Source organism: Anolis sagrei, chromosome 4 (assembly GCF_037176765.1).
Source record: "Anolis sagrei isolate rAnoSag1 chromosome 4, rAnoSag1.mat, whole genome shotgun sequence".
Taxonomy (NCBI): Eukaryota; Metazoa; Chordata; class Lepidosauria; order Squamata; family Dactyloidae; genus Anolis; species Anolis sagrei.
Genome location: NC_090024.1, coordinates 138,922,393 through 138,948,258, shown reverse-complemented (window position 1 = coordinate 138,948,258; position 25,866 = coordinate 138,922,393). Strand labels below are relative to the sequence as shown.

The 25,866-nt window shown below is 40.4% G+C and overlaps 1 protein-coding gene across 3 annotated transcripts in view; it reads right to left on the bottom strand.

Moving 5' to 3' along the window:
* Positions 1-25,866, bottom strand: part of RIN2 (Ras and Rab interactor 2) — an 83,083-nt gene that overhangs the window by 32,417 nt on the left and 24,800 nt on the right. Inside the window, exons 1-7 of one of the 3 annotated variants that reach the window (XM_060774090.2) lie at positions 23,899-23,966; positions 23,682-23,767; positions 13,766-13,860; positions 7,379-7,574; positions 5,839-5,950; positions 3,637-3,709; positions 2,366-2,457 (exon numbers count right to left, since the gene is read on the bottom strand). In XM_060774090.2, the coding sequence (XP_060630073.2) occupies positions 2,366-2,457; positions 3,637-3,709; positions 5,839-5,950; positions 7,379-7,574; positions 13,766-13,860; positions 23,682-23,767; positions 23,899-23,932 (688 nt within the window). In that variant the 5' untranslated portion in view covers positions 23,933-23,966. Of the gene's footprint in view, positions 1-2,365; positions 2,458-3,636; positions 3,710-5,838; positions 5,951-7,378; positions 7,575-13,765; positions 13,861-23,681; positions 23,768-23,898; positions 23,967-25,866 lie in introns of those variants that run through there. The other 2 variants (XM_060774092.2, XM_060774093.2) reach the window with 2 other exon arrangements.

The following is a 25,866-nucleotide window of genomic DNA, read 5'->3' as shown; positions in this document are numbered from 1 at the left end:
ACCATCTCTATTCCTTCTAGAGTGATCTAGAAAAAAATACCAGATATTTCTACATGGATCTAGAACAGAATATCGGAATTCTGCAGAATGCTTGTTTTAAAATCTTCATTCAACCCAGAGTACATTCTGCTAACTAAGCTTAACAAGACAGAAATGCGAACAGTTGACAGCACTGTTTCATTATCTGGGTGGAGGCCACTAAAGGGCGCTAGAGAGAAAAGCATAGTCCATTTTATGGGGAGGGGGAATTGAAGGAGGAAAACTATTTCCTCCATTTTTTTCTGGTTATGCCCCCTCCCCGCTTCCCATATCGTAAAGGAGCGAAAGGAGGGTTGTTTCAATGATGGGAACATGGGTGGGTGGAATAACAGAAAAATGGTGGAAATTGTTTTCCTCCTTCAACCCACCCTCCACCCCATACAATAGACTATCTCCTCTTTCTAGCGACAACTAGTGGCCTTCGTCCAGATAATGGAACAATATCCAGTGTACTATTTTCAAATACATCAGCAAGCTTATTGTTGGGTAATTTCAAAAAGTAAAAAAGCATTTAAAATATAAATAAAAAAACAATAGCAGCAGTAGTTTTAGCAGATCAGAAGTTTCTTGAGCTTAGCAATACTCGAGCTGACAAAGTCATCATACATTTATTATATATAGCTGCATTTACAACATAAGGGATGTTTAAAAATTTGCATCCTAAGTCAATGTGATAAACCCAAACGTTAAATTTGATCTGTAACAAGTTTAAATCTCGAAACTATATGTATAGTGTTCCTTCACTGTTTCACGGTTCACTTCACGCAGACTCGCTGTTTCATGGGTTTTTTTTTAAAAAAAGAATTTAATATACAAGTAGTGAGGGAACACTGTATACCCATTATCAAAGTGTGTTGTTTCTCCTGCATAAATGCTGCCACAGACTTGAGTAGTAGAGTTACTCACAGACAGGCATGTGTGTGGCTGGCAAAGAGCCCGGAGAGGGCCAGAGAAGGCCATCAAGGCAGCTTCTGCCAGGGCTTCTTCCTCTGAAGCCGGAAGCGTCACCCTGGCTGACAGAGGTGCAGGCTGCAAGGGAGGTGTGTGTGTGGCTGGCAAAGAGCCTGGAGAGGGCCGTCAAGGCAGCTTCCGCTGGGGCTTCTTCCTCGGGTGACCAGGTGAGAGCCCCATGCCAGTGGGAAAGCAAGGCAGGAGGGAGAAGAGTGGCTCCAGCAAGAGGAGGGGAGAGGGAGGGAGGATGGGAGGGGGAAAGAGGAGAGGAAGAGAGAGAGAGAAGAAGGGGAGAGAGGAATGGGCGGAGCTATACTGTACATATACAGTATAAAGTCCCTAATCGCGGTTTTTAACTTATAGTGGGTGGTCCTGGAATGTAACCCCCTCAATAAGTGAGGGAACACTATAATATCTTGCTGTGTGATATTAAGTAAGTTGGAGTCTGACTGACCTAATGAGATTGCTTTATGAAGCAAAACCAAATATACCCTGCTGAAGCAGAGTGCATTGGCAGAGGATGAAGGGATGAGGCAAGGGAAGCTAAATGTGTTACACCTTTATTACCTTTGCATTGCCTTGTAATCCTGAGCTCCAGCCACTGAGCTCCAGTGGCTTCCTGATGCACTTAGAACATAGGTCAGCAATTGAATGACCCAGAGCAAAAACCAGGCATTTAAAGCAAGAACTGGGAGGTCCATGGGGTGCACACACAGCCCATCAGTGCAGTCCCCAGGTCATCCCAGGTTTCTCTAATCAATCCCCCAGAACTCAACAGTGCACCAACTCGCCATTTAAAAGCTATTCCTTCTTGCACTGGCCTTTCAAATGTGTTTTTGGGATAAAGAGGATGTGCTGCAGATGATCCAATTGCTCTCACTTTAGCTTAGAGCAGTGATCCTCAACCTGTGGGTCCCCAGGTGTTTTGGCCTACAATTCCCAGAAATCCCAGCCAGTTTACCAGCTGTTAGGATTTCTGGGAGTTGAAGGTCAAAACATCTGGGGATCCACAGGTTGAGAACCACTGGCTTAGAGGATGGTTACCAGTCTTCCAATCTGATGTAAAAAAAAGTATAGGGAAAATGGAATGTGTGTCAGCCGTACACTATCAGATGCATGGGAGTTGGGTTGTTTACCTAATACTTCCACAGTTTACCTCTTGACATGGCTCTCCAAGGAAATTAACTGTGACAAGGATTATATGAGCACTGTCTAAGCCTCTCTCCACCTTCAAGACTGTGCCACCTTCCCACTAACTAAATTTTAGAGCCATGAAGACCATGATGCTTATATCACTTTAAAATCACTTCTGATTTTAACGGTTCTGCTGAGGTAGTTCTAAATTAACATTGTGCAAACCAGTAGGCGTACTTACTTAGTCCTAGCTGAGCCACCTCTTCAAGTTCAGCTTCCGTTGTTGCTGCTGCAACCACATGAGGCAACTTCAAGGTGAATGGCAAGACATCCCTGGTTTGGAAATAAAGAATAACAGCATTAATTAGTTTTGCACTTTCACATCACTGTTTTTAAATATATACACCAACTCTAGCTAAATAGATTAACTTTGGATGAGCGCATGTCCTTCCTTCATTACTTTTTATTGTGCCAATTTCTCTACTGGTTTGTTTAGAAAAGGGGTTGGAAATCCTTGGTCAAAGTTTAGAGTCTTTCTGGGATACCCTTTTCTCAAAAAGATAGCTACTGAAATGCAACTTGGGAAAAACTTGTGCAAAATGAAACTGTCCCTCATTCGAGATTTTTAAGGACCTTCTTATTATTAAAAAAAACACCTTATGAGATATAGCACATTCCACTTCTGCAGGCCACAACACCTAGGAAAAAGCAGAGCTCCCCGAGAAGCTCAGCCCATCACCTGAAAGTGACTTTACCTAGACTCAAACAAAAAGGACATGAAATAACATGTACTTTTCATGCAAAAGGTCACAAGTTCACTTCCCATGAGTCCTGATAAATGATCGTTGGCAGCAAAGATAGGGAAAGAATTTTGGCTGACGTCTGGGATAGATAGACCCATGGCAGCTGTGGAAGTTCTCACTTTTGTAAAAGAACACCTGATATTAAGGACCAAGGAAAGTATTGCACATCTTAGGCAGTATTTCTTGAAGTAGATAAGTCCACGTGTTGTGAAAGATTGCATTTATAAATCCAGAGCCATTTTGGGGGTTACAAACAACCACAGAGATCAACATTTTGCACTATTTTCCCATGGTGAAGAATCTTGAGCATTATCTTTTAGAAAACATTTATTTGAGACACTAAGGGCCCTTCCAGACAGTCTCCATATCCCAGGATCTGATCCCAGATTTTCTGCTTTAAAATGGATTATATGAGTCTGCACTACCAGATAATCTGGGATAAACAGAAAACCTGGGATTGGATCCTCGGATATAGGGCCTGTCTGGAACGGCCCTTAGAATAATTAGGTGGAATCATCAATAACAGAGATTTCATGAAGGAAATTAATGAGCTAAAAACATCTGGAAAAAGAACAATAAATAATATCTAGCAGACTCTCTTCTCTCAAAATCAGACCACATATATTTGACAAAATACATATGCATCTATTTCCTGTATAAATTCAGCCACAAATTCAGTTTAAGGACTATATTAGAAATGCAACATTACCTGCTGATACAGTAGAAAGCTATGAGCCTGAATAAATCAGCAAAACTTATTCCAGAGCTTTCCAAGGAAAAGGCTACAAAACAGAAGTAAACACAGTTGCTCAATACATGTTCTGAGAAATGTTGCTAAATTGTACCTGATATGTAATAGTGAATCTACAAACACAAATTATCATTTCTAATAAAAAATGTTCACAGATCCAGCCATCTGGAATATCACAGACAAAATTCTGTTGTACACAACTGGGCTGTTTAGATTTAAAATTCTCGAATGTCTCAATAGTCACAAAACCACGATTGCAACATGAGTCAAAACTTCTATTTCACAATAATAGCTGGCCCTATCCCACACCTTAAAATCATAAGATATTGGGAAATATTATTTGTTTGCCTGAAATTACTTGCTATTTTAGTTACTGATCTTACAAAAAACTTTTATACAATACAAGTAAGGCCATTATTTTCTAATGAACACTAATACTTCTTCACAGAAATCAATGACTGTAACATATCTGTAAGCACGATAGTTTGGATTCTGAATATGACTCTGTAGACCAGAGTTTGAATTTCTACTCAACCATGGAAACCTATTGGGGGAACTTGGGCAAATCAGAGTCTTTCAGCTTCAAAGGAAGGCAAAGGGAAACCCCTCTGAAAAATCTTGCCAAGAAAACGCTATGATAGGTCTGCCTTAGGGTTGCCACAAATCAGAAATGATTTGAAGGAACACAACAACAAATACAGAAGAGCTACACTGATTGAATACATTCATATCAATGTACTTAAAAAGCAGGTGTACTGACAATAGCCAAAATGACTATACAGCAGAAGTCAGCAACCTATGGTCCTCTGAAGGTTGTTAAACAACAGTTCTCAGCACCCCAACTAACACAGCTAATAATAAAGATCATGAATATTCTTCCCTTATACACATTATTCCCACCATCTACAGCTCGGGAATAAGAAAACATCAATTTAAGGATTACACTAGACTTACACATTTTGGTGCTTCAAATATTTGACCTGTTTTGGGGATATCGAACCTGCTGATTCCAAAAATAGCACCAGTTTTTGTCTAACGGTTTTTGTCTTTGAGATACAGCACATATGCTATCCATCAATCAGTTACCATCCACTCAACAACCAAAAACCATGATCACCGTATCTAAGCAATGAGAACTGATGCAGTCTATGCAATGCAATTTTCTGAATCAGTGTTCCAAATAACCCCAGGAACAGGCCCAAAACCCAAGACACAAATAATTTTTTTTGTTGGGCTGTCTTAAGCTTTTGATCTTTCTTTTGCTTTTGACCTTCCCATTTGAAAAGTAATTTTTAAGGAAACAATAAGTGTCACAAATGTGCAGACATTAGAAATTACATAAATATGACTAGAAAAGATATTGCTCTGTCATCTGGACTATAAATAATTTCAACCTAAATAATACAACCTTTTTGCCTTTATAGATTATCACTTTTTCACTAATTCATCTAATTTCATCTACACTGTCTAGCCGGTATTGCGCCACCTGACATCCGCCAGGAAGTAGCAGCCAATAGTGAAAGGACCAAGGAAGTGGCATCTCCAGCTCATCCCTTGTTTGGGTATCAGCCAGCATGTCAATGATTTAAATCAAGAAATAGTTTTCTAAGATCTACGGAGACACTCGCTGGAACACCCCAGCAAGCAAGAGTCCAAAAGTGGCAGGCTCAAACCCAGAACCTCCATCAATGGCTGATACCAAATGAGAGACCCTAGGCACACAGAAAACTGGGTGACTTGGAAGGCGCTGAACAGACTGTGCTCTGGCACCACGAGATGCAGAGCCAATCTTAAGAAATGGGGCTACAAAGTGGAATCCACAACATGCGAGTGCGGAGAAGAACAAACCACTGACCACCTGCTGCAATGTAACCTGAGACCTGCCACATGCACAATGGAGGACCTTCTTGCGGCAACACCAGAGGCACTCCAAGTGGCCAGCTACTGGTCAAAGGACATTTAATCAACTACCAAGCTTGCAAACTTTGTGTTTTGTCTGTTTGTTTGTTTTGTTAAAAATGTAATACAAATGTCTGGTTGCTCCTGACACAATAAATAAATAAATATTGGAAATTATAGTTAGTCAACAGATGGATTTTTCTACTCATGAAAGTAGGATCAAAGAAAGAAACACATTCTTAAAAAACACACCCTACTTACTATATGTGCTTTCTTTTATTGCAAACTCCTTTAGGAACAATCCAGAGTCATTTGGGAGTCGTAGAGACAAGACTTTCTTCTGCATTTTTGTGGATTTCCTAACAAGGAAGGTCTATTAAAATAGAGATTATAAAAAAGCAAGACCTTGAATAGTCATGTTAGCTATATTTTAAAGAAATATCATTCTGATTCTTTGCTTTGGCAATCTAACCATGCAAGTAATCATACTGGACTTCTATAATTTTTTCATCAGGTTTATAAACTAGTAAAGTAGCTACTCAATTAATAATATACAGTATTGCCTAAACCCAAAATATATCTTGGGTTTTGCCCAAATAATCTTGTGAAAGACACAATACAGATTTAAGTAAAGCATATTAAATATGCCGCTGCCTCTGAGCCATGTTTCTGTTCTCTATTAACCCTCACAATATTTGAGCCTCTCTACTGGCACAAAAAGTGCATGGGCCACTTCTTGTCAGTGGTAATCTGTGCAACTCAGTGGTGGAACTCAGCTAGGGCTGAAGGTTTAGACACATCATTCATGCTAGGAATCAGATTCACATTCACCCTCCATTTGGGAGGGGCCACAGCTCAATGGCAGAACACAAACACTGACTGCGGTGTCTCAGGTCCAATCACCAGTTACAATAATATTGGACAAAAGACCACGGACACATAATAATAATAATAATAATAATAATAATAATAATAATAATAATATCCCACTTTTCTCCTTCACGGGACCCAAGAGGTTTACAACATATTAAAATCATGTAATCAACAATCCAAATTCATTGATGATATGTATAAAACATAATAAAAGAAACAGTTTAAAACAACAATAATAAACATTCACATTCTTGTGTCATCATGTCAGATTATACTGCACTTTGTTCCAGTCCATAAACATTATGGTGTTTCTAATTACTCCAGTTTAGTTTCCTTCACTAACGGCCTGTCTAAACAGGAATTTTTTTATTGGTTCTTGAAAGAAGAAAGGGAGGGAGCTGTTTTAATTTCTTTTGGAAAGGTTCTTTTCCTTACTCAGGGCTCTTCCACACAGTCCTATAACCCAGAACATCAAGGCAGAAAATCCCAAAATACCTGAACTGGGCTATCTGAGTACACATTGCCATATATTCCAGTTAAAAGCAGATAATGTGGGATTTCCTGCCTTGATATTCTGGGTTATATGGATTTGTGGAAAGGCCCTCAGATAATTACAGTTAGTCAGAAGAGAGTGTACTGGGCTAAATGGACCAATGGCCTGCCATAGGTACCAGGCTGAATTCAACATGTATGATTATCTCAATCAGAGGGCCAAAGCCAGTCTTTTCTGAGTTTCTTCCTAACATGATCCACACATAGAGAGAATGGCATGGCACATTGCTATTTTGCTGTTCATGAGTGTGTGAGAAGCATAGTTGTATTTCATCTTCTCTGAAAATAAACTAAATTAGGCTGTTATATATAACAGTAGGAGTGCTCCCAAATAAGTATTCTGTTGGTTTTAGAGAGAAATCAAACTGTTTCTTACTCCAGGAGGTTGTGAACGTAGAACTTCAGATGCTTCGGAGTCATTTAAGCCAAGCTGTAACCAAATAGGGTGTGTATGAAGAAGTTTATCCAGAATGCTGAGTTTATTAGGAAGGCTGTCATATCCAGAGTCTCGTGTGATGCTTTTCAATTCTTTTTGAAGATCTGAGTACACATTACCCATAGCTTTGTCCAAGCTATAAATGAGAGAAATAATAGCAAACATTAAACTTCCAAATTTAAGTTACTTGCAAAACTATCAGTGCTTTTCAAAAGAACATATTATGCTCCAAAACAAACAATTCTTTCCCGAATATTTAGGATTATGCTAAAGGTGAAGTGGAAACTTAATTCCCCTTTCTAAAACCAAACAAGCATTTACTACTATGCAAGGTGAAGAATGCAACCACCTTTGAGGTCTGTTGATAGCCATTGTTGGAGACATCATGCCTAGCTATATTAATCTATTAATCTCTTGACACTCATTGCATCCTAATGCTAATTCTCTACCATATACATTGTACTCCTTCGATGTGATGAAATAAGTACAGATTGAACATCTCTTATCTAGAATTCTGAAATCCAAAATGGTCCAAAATTCCTAATTGTCGATATGGGTTACTAAGAAAATGACAGCTTTGCTTTCTCATAGTTTAATGTACACAAAGTTTGTTTCATGCACAGAATAACTCAAAATATTGTATGAAATTGCCTTAGGCAATGTGTATATAGACTTGGGCCCCAACTCCAAAATATCTCATTATGAATGTACTAGCCATCCCCTGCCATGCGTTGCTGTGGCCCAGTTTGTGTATATGTGTATATATGTGACCCTGAGTCGCCTTCAAGCTGATATGGGTGGGATAGAAATAAGGTAAATAAATAAATATATGTGGTTTTGTGCATGTGTTATAATGTATTTTTTTATTTTTTGGCTTTTCATGTCTCTTCCACTGTGTTTTTCAGTGTTTTTATGAGTGATGATCACTCATTGGCCTAATAGGTGTATTGTGTCCAAATTTGGTGTCAATTTGTCAAGTGGTTTTTGAGTTATGTTAATCCCACACACAAACATTACATTTTTATTTATATAGATATGCAAGTACAAGTATTGAAAATTTTGAAAAAATCCAATACAGAATATTCAACCTGTAGTGCTTACAAAAGCTGTCGCCATCATAAACAGTATCTGAAGGAGCTACTGCTAACAATACTTCTCTTTTACAATATATTAGTGCACAGGACAAGGTTAGACATTGTAAGAGTAAAGTGACAGGATTTTTGTTGTTTGTCCTCTTATCTGTTTCTCAAATAATCCTTATCCAATGTCTACTGACCCCTCACCTGAGCTATAACAGCCTCTGGATTTGGAACAAGTGTTTGCATACAGATTCCTGACCTTGCATAGAAGTACTTTATGCAAGGTCAAGATACTTAGTCTCAAAACCGCTGTTTAGGGAGGAAGCCCATAAAAATAGTGATACCAACTTGCTTCTGTTATATCCTTGAGAAGTGAATCTACTTGCCTTTACTAGTAAATCAGTTCTGATAGGGTGCTAAAATGTAATATTTCTGGTGGCATAGAATAATTTATGAAATGGCATATATTGACAAAATTGATGTACCATATTTACTTGAATCTATTGCAGCCCTGGATTTAATGCACACATAAATTTTCAAAACCATAAAACAAACAAAACATATTTGCTGGGAAGTGTAAAGCACAGCAGCAAAAAAGGGGAAAAGATGGGAAGGAAAGGAAGGATGACAAGAAGACAGAAGGAAGGAACGGAAGAAAGAATAGGAAGAGAGAGGAAAGAGGGAATGGAGAATAGAAGGAAAGGGAGGAAAGAAAAAAAAGGGAGGGAAAGGTGGAAAGGACAGAAAGCAAGGTTAAAAAGGCGGGTGGATGGGTACACGCACAGGACAGGCAGCGGGAGCATGTACTGGCCTCCCTGTTTTCCCTGAGACACAGTTGCCTTTACCTCCTCCTTCACTGCTCCAGGGCCCCATCTCCTTCACCTCTGCTCACTGGGGCCTGACACCTAGCCAAAGCCAGGGCCGCCTTCTGTGCAAGTGAGGCCCCCTCCTTGCACACAGGCCACACTTCAATGACCGCTGATGGGTGCCAGATCCCCTCCCTTTGGAAGCAGTGACCCTGAACCGCAGGTATAATCCCCAGAGGTGTTCCAGAGGCAACAATAGGAGATCACTGCGAGGGCCCAAATCCTCTACATCTTCCTCAGGTAGAGCCCCTCCATCTGCTTACAGATGGAAGAGGCCGAGGCATGCCGCCAGGCTGTGCCATCCTCTTCCCACCCATCTGCACCAGGTGAGGTGGCAGGCCCTGACGAGAGGAGCTGAAGGGGGTGGGCCTGGGGAGTGGAGGAGGTGAAGGTGAAGGCAACCACTGCCTCTCATGTGCACCTGCCAGCAATCGTAGCCTTTTCCTAGCTTTCCCGTATTACACAAATGTAATGCACATTTCAATTTTGGCATGGTCATTTAGCCAAAAAAAGGGGTGCATTAGACTCATGTAAATATGGTAAAAAGGGTAAAGGTTTCCCTTTGACAATAAGTCTAGTCGTGTCCAACTCTGGATATGGTGCTCATCTCCAATTCTAAGCTGAATAGCTGACATTGTCCATAGATACCTCCAAGGTCATGTGGCTGGCATAACTGTATGGAGCGTCATTACCTTTCTGCTGGAGCCGTACCTATTGATCTACTAACAGTTGCATGTTTTTGAACTGCTAGGTTGGCAGAAGCTGGGGATGACAGTGGGAGCTCACTGTGCTCCCCAGATTCAAACCACCAACCTTTTGGTCAGCAAGTTCAGCAGCTTAGTAGTTTAACCTGCTGCACCATCAGAGCAAAAAAAAAAAAAAAAAGCCAAAAAAGGGCCCCATTACATTTGCATAAATATGGTATAGTGGATTAATCCTTTCTAGGAGGGAGGGATTTTCTAACCCAAGTTCTATTAAAGCTGCCGGCTGATTCAAACTGTGGGGACACTGCTGGCCAAGTGAAATGCAAGCAATAAAGAGGACACCCACAATTCAAGTCCCGCTTCAGGCAAAATTAACTATATGGATAAGTATGAGAAAATACGGCATTCTTGTTTTTTTTATTTTCCAATACATTGATAATATTATTATGCTATCCCATTTTTATATTCTGCATATTTTTTACTTATAAATACAAAAAATATACATATATCAATATGCTATTTATACACTTGTTATAAGTGTATTTTTCAAATACATACATTTTAACTCATGCATATTTTTGAAATTTATATACCTTTTCCTTCAAAATGCATTACAAGGATCACTAACGCATGGATCTCCAAGGCAAAATACTAATCTGTTTTGCTTCTCATTTGTCCTGGAAAGTTTAGTTAGCTGTGAGGAATGATGGATACTGCACTTTGAGAATATTTTGCCATCCCTGCTTTAAAGAAAACCCGATAATCTGAAGTACACTTACACTCATGGGAAGTTCTATAGTTTCTTCAGTGATCACAAGTATTAAAACATACAACACATGGAGGCATGATGTAGGCTGTATTTAGTGCAGTTTTTCTATTTCCAAATTGAATGCATCCTCTGCCGCTACTGAGCAGAGATCAGTTTCTGGCCCAGAAACTGTAGTTTTAAGACACATGTTGACAAGCTAGCTGTGCTACAGCTCTCTAAGCAAAGGTACTGCCTCTCTACTGTATCTCCTAGTTCCACCAGTCACAATGGACTCATTAAATGACTTCACAATGAGCAATTGTATGGCATTCCACCAGTGTAAAAACAGCCTACTCAAAATTGCTATGACTTATTGCATGTGACCTGCCATCTGAGTTCAAGTACAGCTCTCACCTGTAATTTGATGCAGAAGGGCATTTACATTCCAATAGAAAGGAAATACCTTTGTAATACAAATATTGCAGATGTCCACCTAAGCCTCAGAGACAATGTTTCATATCTTATATCAATGGTTTGTGTCAAACCATTCTTTCCAGCACAGTCATGATTCATAACTCCCTGTGCAGACTAGTCACTGGGAAAGGGTGGGTGGCACCAAGACTCTTCTGTCATCGCCATGTTCTTTCTGTTTTGGTACAAGATGAATCAATCTTGAACTTCCTCTCACAGTTGATTTCTATGTGACAATGTGCGGCGGGGGGGGGGGGTGTGTGCGGGAAGCGGCGCGGCGGGGCTTGGAGTGGGCATGGCTTCCGCAGAGGGAACTGTGTGTGTGCGCCAGGGAACTTGCGGCTGGGCACCAATGCGCATGCTCAGTTGTTTTGCCGTTTTGTGAGTGTGTTGTTGTGTTGTTTTTCATTTTGAGTAGATATGTTTGTACCTTGTGGGTTGTGTTATGGGCATGGGAATTTTGGTTAAGTTTCGTTGGGTTTTTTTGAGTTTTGTTGTTTTGCCGTTTTGTGAGTGTGTTGTTGTGTTGTTTTTCATTTTGAGTAGATATGTTTGTACCTTGTGGGTTGTGTTATGGGCATGGCAATTTTGGTTAAGTTTCGTTGGGGTTTTTTGAGTTTTGTTGTTTTGCCGTTTTGTGAGTGTGTTGTTGTGTTGTTTTGCATTTTGAGTAGATATGTTTGTACCTTGTGGGTTGTGTTATGGGCATGGCAATTTTGGTACAATTTCGTTGGGGGGTTGTGGAGTTTTGCTGTCCGGTTGAACCAACCTAACAGATCTATATATATAGACAATAGGCCCTTAGGAACAGCTTCATTCACTTCTCTATTCCAGCAGCGAACAACGGCTTTGTCTGCCTAGTTTTGGTGATGAGATAATTCCCCCCAGAGCTACCAGGATTACTTTTAAATTCACAAGTCTCCAAACAAGATCCACAACTCCTACAGAGATCAGAAGTCCCAAGAATTCTAAGCCTTGGTAGGAAATGATCCACCGCTGGCAAATATCACAAATTCTCACATCCACTGATCACTATCATCCTGCCCAGAGGAAACAACAGGTCTGGTATATTTCCAGCTATGAGGATAGGACTGTGTGGCAAGACACGTAGCAGCCATGAACTCCTGCCAGCCATGAACTCCTAAGGAGAGACTATCTCAACTAAGATGTTGAAATTACCCAGGGAAATAGCCCTGTGGAAATTCAACACAACAACTGAGATCACTTCAATAAGCAATAGTAGGGAGACTGACAAACTGTGTAGCACCAACAGATTACCAATCCTGTAAAACAGTCAAAACTCAATAGCTGCCGGATAAGATACTTCGGTAGGGGAATGGTCTTATGCTTCTTTATTTCTGGGACTAGCTTGTGACTACATTACAAAACCTGATGGGTTTAAACTGAAATATTAACTGGCTTGCTGTGAGTTTTCTGGGCTGTATGGCCATGTTCCAGAAGCATTCTCTCCTGACGTTTCATCCACATCAATGGCAGGCATCCTCAGAGGTTGTGAGGTTAGTTCTCACAACCTCTGAGGGTGCCTGCCATTAATGTGAGTGAAACATTAAGAGAGAATGCTTCTGGAATATGGTCATACAGCCTGAAAAACTCATAGCAACCCAGTGATTTCAGCCATGAAACCCTTCAACGACACACTGAAATATTAACTCCTTTCACTTTCCCCAACCAGTTCTTTCTCACACGTGCTGAGTCAACATCCACACCCAGGATCAAGTCCTCAGTGGTCAAGGTCTTCCTATTTACTGAACTGGCAACCAGCAGCAGGATTTTGCATTCAAACTGTATTAACTATCATTAACAACTGTGTGAACAAAAAATGAAATACAAACAATACATTTGAAACCCTTTGAACTGATTTTCTAGTCAGAAATGTTTCACAAAGGTGAAATGAAAAGAGTTTAAAATTGTATTTCAGCACCATTTTAACTGAAGCATAAATTCTACATATAGTTGAGTTTTGTCTCCACCTTTATTTAAATGGAAATGACAAAATGCTCTTCAATGACTTCAATACATTTATATAATAAATTGTGTTTGCTTTTTCTAGTTTCAAAGAGTAATTCCATTTAAGCTGAAATCTCTAAATAACTAAACTGAGGGCTCATTTAATTTCTTTATTGAGTCCCTTCATATTTCACAAAGGCAGGTTTCATTTTAAATGAGACATCAATGCTATAGAAATCTGCTGTTGTTACAGGAAACCGGGAGTGTTTACAAAGAAATGGAGCAAACACTCACAAAGTTTCATCATCAGTTGCTGCCACAGGCAAACGGCATTAATGAGTATAGGAAAAATGCAATATTTCATAGTGGTAGAGCTAAAAATCAATTAACAAGCTAGAAATTAACATCTTTATAACTAAAACACCACATCTACACCACAAACATGTGCCATACACTGCTATTCAGCAATATTAAATAGATTTTAAACTCACCTTTGTAAACTTGTGGGCCCATCTTCCAGCACTAGATCCGTGTGTACCATTTCTTGTTTCAGTTCTCCGATTTCTGAAGCGATTGTGTCAATTAACTAGAAGAAGGGGAAAAACAGTATGACACGAATAAGCGGGAGAGGTGTGGAAACAGAAGAACAAACAGGATGAATCACTAGACATTACAATCCATTTTAATTTTGACTTCCTTTTCCTAAGGGTGGAGAGGGGGTTGGGCAGGATAAGGAAACACTATCAACTACTAAAGGTGGAAAAAATGATGTTGATATTGCTGGGAAATTCCTGACCTTGATTCTTAGTGCTCGCTGTATTATTTACAGACGTGGCTATATATAAAATTATAAACATTTGACTGCCTTTCTGAGAAGAGAGATAAAGAGAGACTAACACAAACCAAGAACATACACATCCAACTTAGAGCACAACTAAACTACGCTACAACCTAGCAAGCTTAAAAAACTATTTGGATACAATCCAGACAAAATTCAGCACGCTTTACTTTGGCTGAATCACTGTTGTTGTTGGGATGCCTGTCATTTCCAACTTATGACAAATCCATGGTAACCCAATACCAGCATTGCCTAGCTAAGATTTGCCATTGCCTTCCTCTGAAGCTGTGAGAAAGTGAATTGCCTAAGGTCATTCAGTGGGTTTCCATGAAGAAGGATCTGAACACTGCTTTGCCAAATTCTTAGACCAACATCAACCCACTATCCCACACTGACAGTTTTAAAGGCTGAGTCATGTCTATAACATATATAACAGGTACGGGAATCATGTTACCCTTTGTTTGGACTCGAACCATAGCCAATGATAAAGAGGATCATATTGCTTCTACCCTGACACTGGGTATATATGGCAACTTGCATATATTTACAAAATCTTTAACAGCTTTGTTGGTAGGTTATTTATTATTCAGTAAACTGGAAATAAGTTTCTGACTGAATCAGGGAATATGGAAGGTCACCTAGTTAGGTCAGGACTAGGGTAATATCTAAGCCAGGATCCTGCTGGATTTTAGCCACTATGCTGCACCAGCAACTCTATGCATTCTGTCAAATTAAATATAAATGGCTGGAAATGACAGCACACAACAACAATACAATTACTATTACTGTGCTGTCGCACGCTGTGCCTGTGCATAAGACTGTAGACAGGACATAAATTCTGTGTGCCCAACGGGACGCCGGGGCTGCCTCAGATTAAAGGCCCTTGGATTTCCTTAAAACAGAGTCTTTAGATTGCTTAGGTTCAACAAAGTTCTTTATTATTGAAAACAAACAGGTACTTTAAGGCTTTCTTAATAGTCTATTGGCTCTCTCAATCTTGTCCATAGGGAACAGGCACTATCTTCATAACTGTATACTAACTGAGGAAATCCTTAACTTCTAATCTGGGCAGTCTGTCTTTGCCTCTGTTGGCGTGGAGCCCCTACACCCGGTACCAACTGCTTCTGGCTTCCGCGAGTGACCCTTACCAGGCAGAGCTTTATAGACTTTCGGGGGGGGGGGGGGGAAGGAATTCAGGCTTCAGTGATGGCTGACTGAGTCCCTCAGCGAAGGAGCTGTAAGGCTGTATAATCCTTGGCCAAGCTATGGGACCTTTCTCCCCTGCCAAGCTGTAGAAGACGAAGCTTTCTACAGGAGCTCTTAGTATTATGTCCTGCATGGAAAGCTTCTCTGTGTGGACTGACCCAAAAAGGCTCCTATTCCCTCCAAAACCCAAAAAGGGGGCAGGACCAGGGAACCTAACTATAATTGACAGGTGGCTTGCCCTATGATTGCAGCAAAAAGAAGCCACCTATCTGCAGAGTCCCTGAAACTTAGGACTATAACAAACATTAAATGCAGTTATACCTGCACAATTACTAAAGCCAAGTATGAATTTCTTAGGGGAAGCATCCAGTTGATTTCTCTCCATATTAAGAAACAAACAACAACAAAACAAAACTTTATTTATATACTGCTCTATCTCCCCGAGGGGACTCAGAGCAGTTTCCAAGTAACATCATCAATACATACAGAGTAAACAACATAAACATAAAATTAACAAAGCAATATAAGCATAAAGAATCACAATAAAACTTATATATTTAACATAGTGTTGCCTGTTCAAGGCAATTTAAAAAGGCTGGGCCGAGGCTAGTGCAATTTCTAGAGAGTCCAGGAAATTAGGTGCAATGCTATAGAAGGCAGCAACAATAATAGGTACAGTCTGTGGCTGTGAGTATAGTCTTACAGCAGAGAAACTATACTTTTTCTTTATCTTAGTTCTGGTATTGGAATTATGTGATTATGTATCACTTAACCAGGTTCCAGATTTTTTCAATAATAATTACCAGGGGCAAATACTAGACACAGGGTCCCAGACCCTTCTCATTTACTGAATCATATCTTAGGAAGAGCTTGACCGGGAATTGGAGCATAAGGTGCAGATCAGTGTGGGACCCTTGTTTATAAATTTAGGAATAGAGAAGAAGAAAAAACACTGTCTTGCAAGCTCAGTTACCCGAACAACGTGCTCCTGGTGAATAACATTTCTTAAACTCCCAGTAATCAGTAACATGGGAGGGTTGGCTGTTAATGCCAAAGCACCATGTCACTTTTGGAAGCAACAATCTAAATTCTAATCATAAAATATTACATTTATTTTAATTTATTAAAAATGCATCACAACTGTTTTTTCTTGTTATATGAAAGTGTGTGTGAGAGGAATGCAGTCAATGTTGTGAATAATTGTTTGATACAGCAGTGGGTTAAACCATTGAGCTGCTGAACTTGCTGATCAAAAGGTCAGTGGTTCAAATCCAGGGAGCACGGTGAGCTCCGGCTGTTAGCCCCAGCTTCTGCCAACCTAGTAGATTAAAAACATGCAAATGTGAGTAGATCAATAGGTACAGCTTCGGTGGGAAGGTAATGATGCTCCACATAGTCATGCCAGCCACATGACCTAGGAGGTGTCTACAGAAAACGCCGGCTCTTCGGCTTAGAAATGATGATGAGAGCCACTTGCCAGAGTTGGACATGACTAGACTTAATGTTACATTACAGCAAAATACGGGTATGGTGTCTAGATCCAGGGAAGTCATGCTACCCCTCTATTCTGCCTTGGTTAGACCACACCTGGAATACTGTGTCCAATTCTGGGCACCACAATTGAAGAGAGATATTGAGAAGCTGGAATGTGTCCAGAGGAGGGCAACTAAAATTATCAAGGGTCTGAAGAACAAGCCCTATGAGGAGTGGCTTAAAGAGCTGGGCATGTTTAGCCTGCAGAACAGAAGGCTGAGAGGAGACATGATAGCCATGTATAAATATGTGAGGGGAAGTCATAGGGAGAAGGGAGCAAGCTTGTTTTCTGCTGCCCTGAAGACCAGGACATGGAACAATGGCTTCAAACTACAGGAAAGGAGATTCCACATGAACATTAGGAAGAACTTTTTGACTATGAGAGCTGTTCAGCAGTGGAACTCTCTGCCCTGGAGTGTGGTGGAGACTCCTTCTATGGAATCTTTTAAACAGAGACTGAATGGCCATCTGTTAGGGGTGCCCTGAATGCAACTATCCCGCTTTTTGGAAGGCGGTTGGACTGGATGGCCCACAAGGTCTCTTCCAACTCTCCGATTCTATGATTCTATATCAGATACCATGACTGCAAGTGGAATTGAAAGCAGACTTCAGGTGTTAAAGAAGTACTTCTTCTGCTCTCTCTCAAGGGAAGAACTGGCCATGTCAAAAAGAAGAATGGTATCTCTCTCCTCATGGTAGTCTTCATTTTGATATTGTAAATGGAATGCTAGATTTGATCAAGGGGTTTATTTGACCCTCATGCTTCATGTGAATTGAGATTATCTGCAGACCAATACAGAGAGATCATAATACAGTCATCGTTAGCTTTTTGCATGCATCACTGTTTTGCAATGTTGTTTTTTTTACCCAGAAATGAATAAAACGCAAATACAGATGTGTATTCAATGTTATAATGTTTGCTAATATGAATTGCTTTTGGAGGGGGGGGGGGCAGATTCAAAATAAAACGATTTTTAAAAATAATTAGAGAATGACTGACCTCTCCATTCCTAGCAGGTCTTCTGCATGGACATATTAATAGTCTGTACCAGTGGTTTGTTTCAGTGTACCTTCTGGTGCTCACATGCCCCCTACTGGACACAAAGGCACACTGTACCATAAACACAGTGTTGTCAAAAGATGAAGATGATCAACATACGGTTGAGCAAAATTTCCTTATGTTTGCCAAGATGCAGGAATGTCTGAGGAATGTTAATCTAAAACCCTGTATGGGACTGGTTCTCAACACTTGGTTCTCCCTGTGTTTTTTAGTTCAACTTGCAAAAGCCCCAGCCACCATGGCCAAGAGTATAGGATTATGGGAGTTGAAATCTAGAATACTTTTAAAATATGGTGTGACTGCTCTTTGGTACACATAGGGACATCAGGCTTCCCACAGGATCCATGTAAAAGGTGATCAGACCACCCACTTCACAAAGATGTAACATGCTTTGCCCCCATTGTCAACTTGGTCCTAAGTCTGTGATTGATTATTTTCCCACAAGAATCAAATGTATTCATTTGGTTTTAACCAAAATAAAAAGGATCCACTTTTGGGGGGACAGGACCAAGTCCTATGAGAAGCAACTTAGGAAGCTGGGTATGTTTAGCCTGGAGGAGAAGGTTAAGAGGGGACATGGTGATCATGTTTAAATATCTGAAATGATGCCATGTTTAAGATGGAGTAAGCTTGTTTTCTGCAACTCCAAAGATTGCGATATGGAGCAATAAATTTAAACTGCAAGAAAAGAGTTCCCACCTGACTATTAGGAAGAAATTCCTGACACTAAGAGTTGTTCAACAGTGCAATATGCCATTTCGGAATCTCCTTCTCTGGAGGGTTTTAAGCAGAGACTGGGTGGTCATTGTGTGTTTCTGCATGACAGGGGATTGGACTGGATGGTCCTTGAGGTCCTAGAATTCTTTGATTCTACTTTTGGGGTGTGCCTAAGTCCCAGGCTGCTGTTGAACCCAGTGCTGGTGAGTGAGATGGGGGACATCTTTGCCTCTCTTCTGGGTTACAGACTGAAAGCAGCCGAGAAAGAGAACAAAATCCATATTGTTCAGGAGTTATACTGAAAACTGAGCAAACTACTATAAATGCTATGGTTCCTGCCTTTTGGCAGGATGTAATCTTGTGGGTCTGTTAAAAACATTTCTTTTATAGTTCTGTCCACTAGAGGGATGCATCCCTCTAATGAAAAATAAGGAACTACGAACAGCTTTGGGTTTTCTCCTTGCAAATTCTACTCCTCATTAACTAATTTAGAAATGTTGCATCATAAACAGAAATGCCTTTCACGTTTTGCTTTGCTTGGACATTTATCTCTAATCTAGATAAATAAAAATATAATGTTCATTTGTGGGATTAACATAACTCAAAAACCACTGGATGAATTGACACCAAATTTGGACACAAGTGACCATCACTCATAAAAACGCTGAAAAACACCACAGAAGAGACTTTAAAAGCCAAAAAATAAAAAACACATCACAACCCATGCGCAAAGCCACATATACACACACACATATACACATATATATACACACAAAACACATATACACAGACTGGGCCACAGCAACGCGTGGCTGGGGATGGCTAGTCTTACATAAAAAAAATAAGCACACAAATGATAATACAACATTGTATTATCATTAGAACTAAACTGCATTTTGTTTTTTAAAAACTCTTTTCTTGTCACTGTCACACACAGAGAGTGTTTCTATTTCTGCAAATAACACTGGAGACCCATGCACACACCTTTTTTTCATTATGTTATACAGCCATAGTAAAAGTAAAGGTTTCCCCTTGACATTAAGTCTAGTTGTGTCCGACTGGGGGTTGGTGCTCACCTGTATTTCTAAGCTGAAGAGCCGGTATTGTCCATAGATACCTCCAAGGTTATGTGGCCTGCATGACTCCACGGATCATTGTTACCTTCCCGCAGAAGCAGCACCTATTAATCTACTCACATTTGCATGTTTTTGAACTATTATGTTGGCAGAAGCTGGGGCTAACAGTTGGAGCTCATGCAGCTCTCTGGATTCGAACCACCAAACTTTCGTTCAGCAGCTCAGCAGTTTAACCCACTGTGCCACCAGAAGGCCTCTGTTATACAGTAGCTAGCTGAATGTATCTAAGAGGAATCGTTATTTGGGCCGGTCAGACTGGTTTAGACCAAGAGTTGGCCTTAGCTGTTGTGACTGGCAATCTATGTGAAAAAAAACCAACAGAGAGAATGTAACCTGTAGCTCTCCCTTGATTTCTAATAAATCTTTGATACCATTGGCATCTTACTAGGCCAGCTCTTTAGAATGGGAGTAAGAGGTACAATATTATTGTGGTTTTGCTGGAGTTGGGTGTCATCAGTAGGCGCTCTTTGCTATAGGATTAATGCAGGTTTCTCTGCCATGGTTGGAGAAACACAAAATATTTTAAGGTGCAATCCCTTCTGATTAGTAGATATAAGACATTTTAAAGGAAACAAATTATGCTTGCCTGCATTGCAAGCATGTTGTTGTTTTAAGCCTAAGGCAACCTTGTCATGGAGTTTTCCTAGCAAGATTTGTTCAGACTGGTCTTTCATTTGCCGTCCTCTGAAGTTGAGTGTTTGGTTAGCCTAATGCTACCCAAGTAGATTTCCCTGGCAGAGCAGGGATATGAACCCTGGTCTCCAGAGTCCAATGCTCAAACCATTACACTACACTGGGTCATGGCTTTCAGCTGCCAGACACAGCAGCCAAACAGGAAAAAGTTGCTGAATTTGGATCATATCCGGATTTGTCTATATTACATTAAATGTTCTGGAGATGTTAAAATGACGCCCTAAGTTCTATGTTCGAGGGCAGTGATAGTGAACTTTTTAGAGACACAGTGCCCAAACCTGGGGGGGAAAGGGTACTTGGGAGTAGACGAATGGGCGAGCGAGTGGGTGTGGTTAAGTTGCGGATCCAAAGCAGATTACATCTGGTGTACATATCCCCACTGTAAATTATGTCTGAATCCTACTGCATATCTGCAGTTTAGTGTTCTTTTCAACTAGTGAAGCTCCTACAGTCTTAAAAGCCACCTTGTCTCAGGCTGTGGCAGACAGCCAACAATGGAGGCATAATTCTGTTTTTGCTGGTGCATTCCTCTGAAGTTATGTGTACCATCAAGATATTTTTAGTAGTTCAACAACTGGCTGTTGCTTTGCGGTGTAATTCTGGAATTTATCACTAGCATTCATACAGTGTGCATTAAATCTTGACAGAACACAGGCAGTGGAAAAGAGTAAAAAACCAGGTGTCATTGATATGGCAATAAAAAAAATCTATTCACAATCCAGGAAAACTTGCTGCAATTTATATCCTGATACACTGGAAAGAGAATACAGACTGGATATGGTGTTTTGAAAAGGGCACATGTAATGATAATAGAAAACACTTCCAGATGCAATAGCATCATGAAAGTGAGGGGGATAGTCAGTTAAAACATGGGCAAGAACTTACAAAGTGGACTGCCATTCTCCTGCACAAACAGGCTAAAAATATAGGACACCCTATACTTTCCATAAAAAATACAAATATGTTTGCCACACATACACAACTTTTATCTTAAAATGTTCCTATGGTAACTTGGTGCACAGATCCACAAGGGATCTTGGCCGAATCCAGATTCTCAGCTGTGACATTTACACAATAGCAACTGTGGCAATGGGATTTATGTGGGTGTGTTTAGTATAAACACCAGACACAGCTTGTCAATTCAGACCAGTGTACCAAGATTTAACTCCTTATGCACCACTGTGTTCTCATCCATGGTGGCAATACCTTGAATTTACAGTAAGGGAAAGGCACCATTGGTAATGTAAACAGCAGGTGTGATTGGAAGAGAAAGTGAGAAGCATTCCTATTTACCTCTCCACAGTTCTGATCTAAATCAGGATCAATTATGCCTACTATTGTCTCACAACTTTTTTTTTGTATTTACACTTCCTAATTGTGTGAATGATACCCTTTCTAAATGTATCCTTGGAAACATAAATATAGGCATTTAAAGAAGGCAACCATGCTTTAAGCATACAGCAGAAAATACTGATGTTAAGAGTATGATTACATTTATGGGGATGTTCTTAGCAAACCTCCTAGAGGTCAGTGATAAGTCTTCTATCAGTGATAAGTCTTCTATCACATATTAAATATGATGATGATGATGATATTGTGATAACAATAGCGTTTGGGTATCAGCCAGCACGTCAACGACTTAAATCAAGAAATAGTTTTCTAAGATCTACAGAGACACTCGCTGGAACACCTCAGCAAGCGAGAGTCCAAAAGTGGCAGGCTGAAACCCAGAATCTCAACCAATGGCTGATACCAAATGAGAGAGTCCCCCCTGGGCACACAGAAGACTGAACAGACTGCGCTCTGGCACCACGAGATTAGGAGCCAACCTTAAGAAATGCGCCTACAAAGTGGAATCCACAACATGCAAGTGTGGAGAAGAGCAAACCACTGACCACCTGCTGCAATGCAACCTGAGCCCTGCTACATGCACAATGGAGGATCTCCTTGCGGCAACCCCAGAGGCACTCCAAGTGGCCAGCTACTGGTCAAAGGACGTTTAATCAACTACCAAGCTTGCAAATTTTGTGTTTTGCCTGTTTGTTTTGTTCTGTTAGAAATGTAATAAAATTGTTTGGTTGCCCCTGACACGATAAATAGTTAATTCGTTTTAAGACTATACAGGATATTTTTTTCTTTTTCTATTAGTTTATAAAGTACTATTGGTCACAAATAGCACTATACAATTGTAAACAATTACCACAACCTTAAAAGACAAGAACAGTGAAAGGTGTCACACATTACATAAGAGAGTCCATCTAAGATACTTTTTCTGGAATCCCATTCCATGTTTCTTTTCTTGTAAGCACCTGATCATTTTCTCTGATGTTTCATTAAAGAAGGCCAGTTTTAAACTATCTAACATAAGCATAACAAGTGGTGCCTATTTCTTGGCTGGACAGGGGTATGTCAAGGATATGCATCAGACACAACCAAAAAGCCTTCATGTTTTTAGCGTCCGCAGCCTAATTTTTTCTCCATGAAGGAAATGATTTAAATGCCAGGCCAGCTTTCCCCACTTGTGAAGAACAGGAACTGGTTTCAGCTGGTGTAGTACCAACCACTATTTCCACAGCTGAGGTGGATTTTAAGAACTAGAGTGTAAGCAAAAAAATGTTGATCTCATATTTAGTGGTAAACTCTTTCAAGTAATCTGTCTCACAGCAAAAGCTGCAGCAGCTGGGAACTCTTCCACGGTTGAAAAGAAAAATTATAACTGCCTGAAATCAGGGAAGGTTTTCACAGAAACACTCTGCTTTTCCCCCCCTACACCCCCCAACCTATTACTCATGGTTCAGCTTTAACCTACAGCTGTTGTGTGTATTTGTGTATACACACACACATATTTAAAACACTAGCTGCCAAGATCAATACAAAATATATCATACTATATAAAAATCAGATAACTATTTGAGCAAACACACAACTGAAGAATATATATTTCGGAGAAACCTCAAAAAGGCAGGATGCAAAGCAATAGTAATATGATGATTACAGCTGTACATGCAGCTTGCTTTCTGACCAAACACTTTTGCATCAAGTTGAAATAAAGAACATGCTGTTTTTAAAGTCACTCCATCAAATGACAAAAGTCTGACCTATGGAAATAAGGAATTCAGTGCTTTAAAGGCTCTGTCAAGGCTCTGCATCTGGAAAGTTACTTGCACACACTGAAAAGCACCTTTCATTTCAAAGCAGAATATATATGATGAATTTTCAGTTACCTTAAAAAAGCTTCCTCTCTCACCGAGACACTGTGCGTCCATGGTTGAAGTTGACATTTCTTTGTGAAAGCACTGCTGGACTCCTCCTAGAAGCAGAGACATTTTTAATGGTTAGTCCAGTCTGTAGGAAATTCCTTTCTAAGCCGCAGGAACAGTCACAACAACAGTTTTGCCAAGATTTTTCCCCGTCAACAACACAGTGCCATTTATTTCCTACCAAAGCCTTTAAACACATCCTCTTGGACTATCATTTCCTGTGTGCAGCACTTCAAAGAGTGCTACTGGCATTTCCCCCTCCTCACAAAAGATACTACAAGTTGCTTTGGGTGGATTTTAAACAGACTCACTAAAAAAAATGCAAAGGCATAATGCTGGCTTTGTTTGCTTGACCTCAGATTGAAGTGCACTTTGAACAAACACTAAAGGATCACTACAGTCTTTTACCTAAGATTATAGGTTTAATGTATTAGCAAGAAAAAGTAAGTTGCTTATAATACACGTGTAACGTTCAAGCAAATAAGTGAGCAAACAAACAAATGGGAGGGGGGCAAATACCTGCATAAATGGGATGCGAAAACACAACACACATATCCATTAACTTGACAACTCGTTTGCACGCCCAGAATCAGCATGGAGAGATTAAAGACAAGTGCCTCAGTATACTTACAAAGTGTTTTATCAGTCATGGCTAGCATTCAGAAATGTGTGATTATCAGATGAAAGACTAAAATGAAAGCCTAACAGGCCTTTACTTTTGTTTTCAGATTGAAAGGTGAAAGAGGTAACTGTCCTCCTTGGGACCTCTGAGATACAATTCCACTATCCCTGGTCTTGATTACTAAAATCATCACTGAATGTCATCCATGAGATGTCAAGATTAGCAGCTATGGAAGTGATTAGATGAGCAACTCAAATGTATATTTTCTTTTTGCCTACATTTGTATTCAGACATTATTTATTATTATTATTAACTTTATTTCTACCCCGCTACCATCTCCCCAAGGGACTCGGTGCGGCTTACATGAGGCCGAGCCCAAACACAACAACAAAAGCAATAAAACATCAATACAAGCAATTAAAAGCATAGACCATAAAATATACAACATTATTAAAAAAAGCAACACATAATTAAAACAGTGGGAAGGCCAAAAGTAGAGTTAAAATTGGAAATAATGCTGGGCCATAAACGAAAGGTGATACTAGTGTTTGTGGAGGGCATACAGCCAGACTGAGGGAAATGTAAAGTGCTTTGGAGGACAAAGTGCTATGGGATTCATTATTCTGGGAAGGCACACTGGAACAGCCACGTCTTCAAGCTCCTCCTGAAGACTGCCAGGGTTGGGGTCTGTCTGATATCTTTAGGGAATGAGTTCCAGAGTCGGGGGGCCACCACCGAAAAGGCCCTCTCCCTCATCCCCACCAAACGTGCCTGAGATGCTGGTGGGATCGAGAAGGGCCTCTCTGGAAGATCGAAGGGATCGTGTGGGTTCGTATACAGAGATGCGATCACATAGGTAGGCGGGTCTCAAACCATTCAGGCCTTTATAGGAAAGAACCTGAACCATGAATTGGGTCCGGTAGATGAATGGCAGCCAGTGGAGCTCTTTGAACAGGAGGGAGGACCGCTCTCTGTAAGGAGCCCCAGTTAACAATCTGGCTGCCACCCGTTGGATCATCTGAAATTTCCGGGCCGTTTTCAAGGGCAGCCCCACGTAGAGTGCATTGCAGTTATCCAGTCTAGAGGTGACTAAGGCGTGGACCACCTTGGCCAGATCCGCCTTCCCGAGGTACGGTCGCAGTTGACGCACAAGTCTTAATTGTGCAAAGGCCCTCCCGGCCACCACCAACTCCTGAGCCTCAAACGTAAGTGAAGAATCCAGGAGGACCCCCAAACTGCGGACCTGTGACTTCAGGGGGAGTGCAACCCCTTCTAGCACAGGTTGCCACCCTATACCCCGGACATCACCCCTAATGGAGAACACCAGAGTAATAATAATAATACTTTATTTATATACCAGCCTATTTTCCCTAGGGGACTCAAAGAGGTTTCCAAATATGCATAAATACAGCAGACATACAAAGCGAAACATAAAACATAACATAAACGATGAACATATATAATTAAAATCAATATAAAACCAGCTCTCTTCTTTCATGCAAGGTAAGCTACTAGGGGCCAAAATTC